This window comes from Hemiscyllium ocellatum, chromosome 6 (assembly GCF_020745735.1).
Source record: "Hemiscyllium ocellatum isolate sHemOce1 chromosome 6, sHemOce1.pat.X.cur, whole genome shotgun sequence".
In the NCBI taxonomy this organism is placed as follows: Eukaryota; Metazoa; Chordata; class Chondrichthyes; order Orectolobiformes; family Hemiscylliidae; genus Hemiscyllium; species Hemiscyllium ocellatum.
In genome coordinates, this window is record NC_083406.1 from 32,167,252 (window position 1) to 32,173,765 (window position 6,514).

The following is a 6,514-nucleotide window of genomic DNA, read 5'->3' on the forward strand; positions in this document are numbered from 1 at the left end:
TTTCTTCGCATTTTGTTTCCAATAACAAGACAGAGGCCAGTCTGGCACGTTTACAGTTTTGTTCTTTTGTTTCCCCTTTTAAAAAAATCTAGAAATTTCAGCACAGAAACCGGGCGGTCTGAATTACCTGTGACTTGCATACTTCACCAATAATGTGAAAGAAAAAAAAATAACACAAACACCACGAATGCCTCAGAAACCGATGACTTCGCTTGGATCTCGTCAGGAACTCGTCGGCAGACCTCCGCTCGCTCCATTACACAGTGAGATTCACACACACAAAAAAAAGTACTGTGACCAAGTCCGGGAGGGAGCCAAGTGAGGAGGGACAACTATCCTCGGTCACCCCCAGAGAGAGAGAAAAATAACTTGTCTGTTATCGAGTCTGCCGGCGGGGGGGGGTTCGAGGTGAGGGGAAGAGGGTGGAATAAAAGGTGGGGGTGGAGGAAGAAAGGTGGGGGTGGAGGAAGAAAGGTGGGGGTGGAGGGGGGGGGGGTCCCGCTTTTCTCTTGCAGCTAGTGGTTGGCGGAAAATTTCATTCTTTTCTGCTTCTGTCTTTGATTGCAAAACCAAACCCGCACAACGTTCTTTTTCAGGTCCAGTTTCTCGGCGATCGCCGCGATCTTTTCGGAGGAGGGCCGAGGCTGGACGGCGAAGTAAGCCTCGAGGGAGCGCTTCTCCGGGGCGGCGATGGACGTCCGCTTGCGCTTCTTCTCGCCGCCGTTGAAGATGTCGGGCTTGTTCATCTTGTCGCGGTGTGCGCCCTCCGCCTCCTCCAGCCACGCTTGCAGGATGGGCTTCAGCGCGATCATGTTGTTGTGCGACAGGGTCAGCGACTCGAAGCGGCAGATGGTGCTCTGGCTGAGCGAGCCCACGCCCGGGATCTTCAGGTTGGCCAGGGCCGCGCCCACGTCCGCCTGGGTCACCCCCAGCTTGATCCGCCGCTGCTTGAAGCGCTCGGCGAACGCCTCCAGCTCCCGCGGGTCGGCGTCCACGTCGTTGACCGAGGGCAGGCCGGACCCCGCCACGCCGTGGCCCACCAGGCCGTGAGGGTGCGGCGCCATGCCCATGGCCGCCTGGTGGGGGTGAGGGTGGTGGTGGTGGTGGTGATGGTGGTGGTGGTGGCTCAGGGGGCCCAGGCCGTGCATGTGAGCCGCGTGGGGGTGGGAGGAGGTCGACACCACCCCGCCGCCGCCTCCTCCACCCCCACCCCCACCACCACCTCCCCCTCCGCCCCCGTCCCCCCCTCCTCCTCCTCCTCCTCCCCCTCCTCCGGCCACTGCCATGGCCCCGGCCAGGGTCAGCGAGGACGAGCTGAGGTGGTCGATGAGCTCCCCCGGGTCGAGCGGCTGGTGCGGCTGGTGGGGATGGTGGTGGTGGTGGGCGTGGGGGTGCGAGGACAGGGCGGACGGGTGCGGCAGGGCGACGCTCGAGGTAGACGTGCATGGCACCGTGTTCATGGTGTGGTAGGTGGCATCCGGCTTGAATGGGTGGCTCTTGCCCTGGGACACGGCGATATCCACGGCCGCCAGAGCCTCGGCGCGGGCGAGCAGGGTCTCATCTAAGCTGGCGAAGAGGTTGCTCTGCAGTTGCTGTCACAAACAGAGGCAGAGAGGTGGGTAGAGGGAGAAAGAAATAAACATGATCAACAGCTAATTCTCAACAGGGAATAGTCACTTTTAACACTTCACAAACATTTAAACCTGCAACACGAACGCTGAGAAACGAGTTGCAATCCTGCAAAAGGCATGGACGGACTTGAGCGAGCAGATAAAGAACATTTAAGCGGTACTTTGCCAGGCGGTTGCCTTGCAGCCACAACTTAGTCCATATTCACACCAGAGAGAGAGGGGGAGAGAGAGAGATAAAGGTACGTACCGGCGGCGCTGGTAGACAGGCTCTCCTTATTGCTTCCGAGCTGGAGTGCAGAGAAGTGTACTTGTGCTCAGGTAGGGTGTGATGCATCCCGAAGGCTGGCTGTTTGCTGTTCATGGACATCATTTTGAACACTGTACATAGGGATGCTAGAAAGAGGAGAGGAAGTGAGGCTGGAACTGTGTTTAAAGAGAACGCAAAAGTTGTGAACACATATTACATATATGTGTGCATTCGTATTTTTTTTCGTCTTCTCCTTGCAAACATGTAGAGATATAAGTAGCTCTGTGTTGAAGTGCAGGCCAGTTGCACACTCCTGCTCTATGTGTGTGAGTGTGTGTGTGTCTCTCTCTCTCTCAGTGAGTGCTGCCTCCCTATTGCTGCCTGGGACACACACAAGCTCCGCTTACACCTGCTGCCCACTCTCGGCCCAGCCCCCTCTCTGCGCTCGCGCGAGATCTGGGCGTCCCTCCCGCGCCAGCGCGTGCGGCCAAGCGGTTGCCCGGGAGACCAGCGCCGGAGGCCGCAGCCCATTGGACCGGCCCGTGGAGGGAGTCGCGCAGGCGCGCTCGCCCACCCTTTCATTGTTGATTGACAAACGCCCAGTCCCCACCCCTGTCCTCCCCTGGACCCCCACGAGGCTGCAAAGTCAGGGGGAAGGCGAAAGGAGACTACAGCTCCCACAATACAACCTCCCTCCCGTTCCAGCCGTTCAGGAGCACGTGGGAAATAACCATTCCAGTCACGGGAAGCGATTGCAAACATTGCAGAGGGCAGACGGCGGCGCGGCGTCCACGGTCGAGGCTTTTGAATCTCTTGACAGCGCTAAACCTTCCCGAGCCTTGCCCAGATGCATCTGAAAAGTGGACCGAAGACTGTGCGACTCCCGCTGTTACTGAGCAATCCGAGCAGATGCTCTGAAGCTCCTTGCGCCCTCCGCGTGACAAAACAAAATGCGTTTGCGAACAGCTTCTGTTCGAATCAGCTCAACAAGTTTTTTTTACACATCCAGGACGCAGCCCATCCAATTATTGATCAGTTCTGTCCACCCCTCCCTCCCCCTCCATCTCTCCCACGTTTGCAGTAAAGCGACGGCGCCTCCAGGAAGGGAATGGAGCAGACACCGGGCTCTCTTCGCGCGGTCTGCCTTCTGCCAGCATTTAAAAAAATGTTCCAAGGCCCATTAAACAAACATTACCGCCGGGGAGTGGGTGGGGGAGCAAGCAGAATGCGCATGCGCACTTCTCACATGCAAGTGTAGGAATGTATTCCTCTTGCAACACCTCATCATTTTAAGGATACGATTGGAGTTGATGGTGTAGAAGTAATTATATATGTTTTTCGTGTACTTTTTTGGAGATGCAGCTTCACGGAGCTTCATCCTCGTTAACCCCCACTGGAAGCTATGTCAATCTAGAAATTCCAACCCTCGAGAACATTATTCAATTAGTACGATCATTCTGCATTTTACCTGGAAACTTTCACACAGGGAATCATGAATGGAAACAACGAATGAACGGCAACATTTTATGAAATTAACAGGGCTCTTTACAAACTGATCTGAATTGGTTATTTGGTTACTTAGAAGTGTTTAATATACTATGCGTTTTTCCACATCGTATGCAGCAAACAAAATAACTTGCACGACCCAATTTCTTCAATTACAACGGTAACCACGCTACAGACAATGCAGTAAAATGGTCAAAAAGCGCTAATTAAACGCAAGGCTTATTTTTATATCATCCTTATATTCAGTGCTGCATAGATTTAGATTTTTTCTAATCCTGTAGAAACCTAAACTTTTAACTGTTTAATTTTAATAGAACTTATGGTGTGTGACCGTGTGCCATTCCACAGTAAACGGTAACACGTAATATATGTTCACAACAGTAATAACAGTAAATATGATTCCGTAGAATTCAGTTTCCAAGAATAGAGGTTGGGATTGAATCGTTTATCACAAAAGTTGTATTTGCCGTCCTATGTAGATCTCAAATTGGTAGATTTTTATAAAACAATCCCCTTTATTTAACTGCCTATATTGCCTTAATACTTTTGACTGACTTTCCGAATGGGGTCGGATGCGATGAAATAGGCTGTTCTGTGGTTTGTGAACATTAAGTCCAGTCTAATCTGAAAACTGAATGTAATTATATTTTGTAGCGAAGCAGCAAAAAACATTGTATACAGAGGTTAGCAGTCTTACTCTAAACGATTTAGCATCGCGCCCTATTTTCAATTATGTGCAATTGTAATCTGATTTATCTGTATTCGAAAATGTCCTTTGTAATAGGTTCAATTCTGTAGTGCGCTCGTTATTTTACAGTTAATGGAAAATACAGCCAAAAAGTTTCATTTAAATTCTAAAATCGAGAAACCACGTGTTAAAAAAATCCACCGGACTGCTTATCTCAATAGTAGCGAAACAGGCAGCAACACTGGCGAGCGGTTTAGTAGTGCCAATTAATTAAACATTACCAAGTTATCGCGTTTCTAGAAGTCGCCATTTATCACTGTGGTTGGACAGTTCTAACACAGGGATAATTTCCATGTGACATAATTAAAAGCGATTCAGATATCTGAGTCTGTGTTCTAGACGTTTATCGTAAAACCGTGCAAGGTATTCACGTTTGTTGACTGCGAATGGTTAGTGAACTATTAAGTGCTTAACATAAATCCTGACAGATGAATTCAGTTTCGAATTAATTTGGCATCCAAGTTTTTGCATCTATGACAAAAACAGTTTTCCTTAAGCCACCTTCCCTCAACAGCCGAATACTTGTTTAGTTACTGTTGTTAATGCCATGTCAGTTATAGAAATGTAAATGGCGGGTCTAGAGAGTGTATTTAGCCTTCTTCTGTCAATGATACAATACTATTGCACCTGATCAGCTTGGATCAGATTTCACTGAAGAGCAACAGGTTACAAAAGAAAAAAAAATTGGAAAGCATACAATCAACATGTAGCCATCAGAAGGAAACATCCAATTATGTATGCATTTTCAAAATCAATGGATTAGATCTTGCTCTTCTTCGCATTTTCATTTGCTATTTTCCTCTGTATACAAGCAGAAAACAGGAAAATCGTGCAACTGCAGACACTATTATCGCTCCCAATAAATAAAGCAGGAAAATTGGAACAAAAATAATGAGCATTTAAAAAAAAACTCCACCTCGTTATGTCAAAGAAGTCATGGTGGGGTCATGGTGGGATCTAGCACTCTCACCGGTGTGTATCACTCCCCGGAGATTGTGTGGGAAGGCACGTTACAGCGTTCTGATCTTTCTTGACTTAACTAGGGCAGTATAAGACAGACTTGATGGACGAGTGGTCTTTCCTCGTTCGTAGTTTTCCTGTATTTCTACACCGCCGGAAACACACGAAGTTCGCAGGTAAATTATTAAACGTATCCAGCAACAGGTCTTCAGCATTCAAAATGATTGCAACAGGTTTCCCAACAGAGGCCTGTACCTAAGTTAGACGTCTGCGCACTGAGTTCCCAGACAAAACATCTCAGCCCATGACTTCGATTAGGCATCTGCGTCGGTGGCATATATTTGTTCAGGTGAACATAAAACACGAGTTGAGAATAACATGACCTGGCGATAATTCACGACTCCCTCATTCGACCTTAGAGAGTGTGATGTAAAACATGAAGTCCAGATTTCTTCGGGCGTGAATGCTTCATATTTATTGACCAACCTTCCGCTGTTAAGAGACAGATTTGAACTTAAAACTGGCAAAAGGTGGGAAAAAATTCTGTGCCTGTCCTTGTACTCATCGAAAGGTTCTGGGTGACTGCAGAGAATATAATCTCCTGTCCATACTCAAGTGAACATTAATATTGTACATAAAATAAAACAGTGCATTTTCTGTTTTCATTTGGAACTGGAGTCCTGAATTTCCAAATGCTTCACCGAAAGGTTTTGCTTAAGTAGATGGTTATTAGGGGCATACTTGATAAAGGAGGAAAAGACATATTTCTTAGCCATCAATATAGACAGCTTTAGCCTGAACTCTGTTCGGTAAGAACAATAACGCGAATGCCGCCCATCTCATAAGCAAAGATTGATTTATTGACACTTGTTTAACGACGTTTTGACAACGTTCACGTAAACTACCTTGAGGTAGGTTTTATTACAGCAAATGTTGTTGATTTATCCGAGTAATTAAACATGAAAAGTGAAATACCAAATGAGTTTGTCTACTTAAAGCAGGCAGGAGAAAGACGTTTTGTTCAGGAAGTACACGACAGTTCTGGCAGCCCCTGTGGAGAGAGAAAAAAGAAAGCTGACGTTTCGAAACGAATATGACTTTCCCTTGAAGATAAGAAATAATCTTCCTCGACAGGGAAGTTAACTCTGTTTCTCTCCCCACGGATGTTATCAGACCTGTTGGTTCTGCCTTTACTGTAACTTTCCAGCAGCCGCAGTATGTTTGCTTTCACTTAAGCTTTTATCAGTGAAGAATAAGATGACTATGGTGTACGAGTTTTCTTACGGACAACAACCTTCCCCTTAAACAGACAGCGGTTGGCAGTCAACAGTGTACACTCAGCTGCGCTGGTATACCTTGTACTGCACACTAGATGCTCTTGTGTTTATCAGTCTAGGCTGAGAGCTGGCTCTTTCTTGTGAT

At 47.8% G+C, this 6,514-nt stretch overlaps 1 protein-coding gene across 2 annotated transcripts; it reads right to left on the reverse strand.

The window, feature by feature from the left end:
• Positions 1-515: 515 nt before the first annotated feature.
• pou4f1 (POU class 4 homeobox 1) lies at positions 516-2,001 on the reverse strand. Of its 2 annotated transcripts, XM_060826530.1 has the most exons (3): positions 1,879-2,001; positions 1,287-1,592; positions 516-1,157 (listed from the first exon to the last, which is right to left on the reverse strand). In XM_060826530.1, exons 1-3 carry the CDS (start codon positions 1,999-2,001, stop codon positions 516-518), a joined length of 1,071 nt encoding a protein of 356 aa, XP_060682513.1. The 2 variants fall into 2 exon arrangements, with proteins under 2 accessions (XP_060682513.1, XP_060682512.1); XM_060826529.1 differs by having other exon boundaries at positions 516-1,592.
• Positions 2,002-6,514: the final 4,513 nt, after the last annotated feature.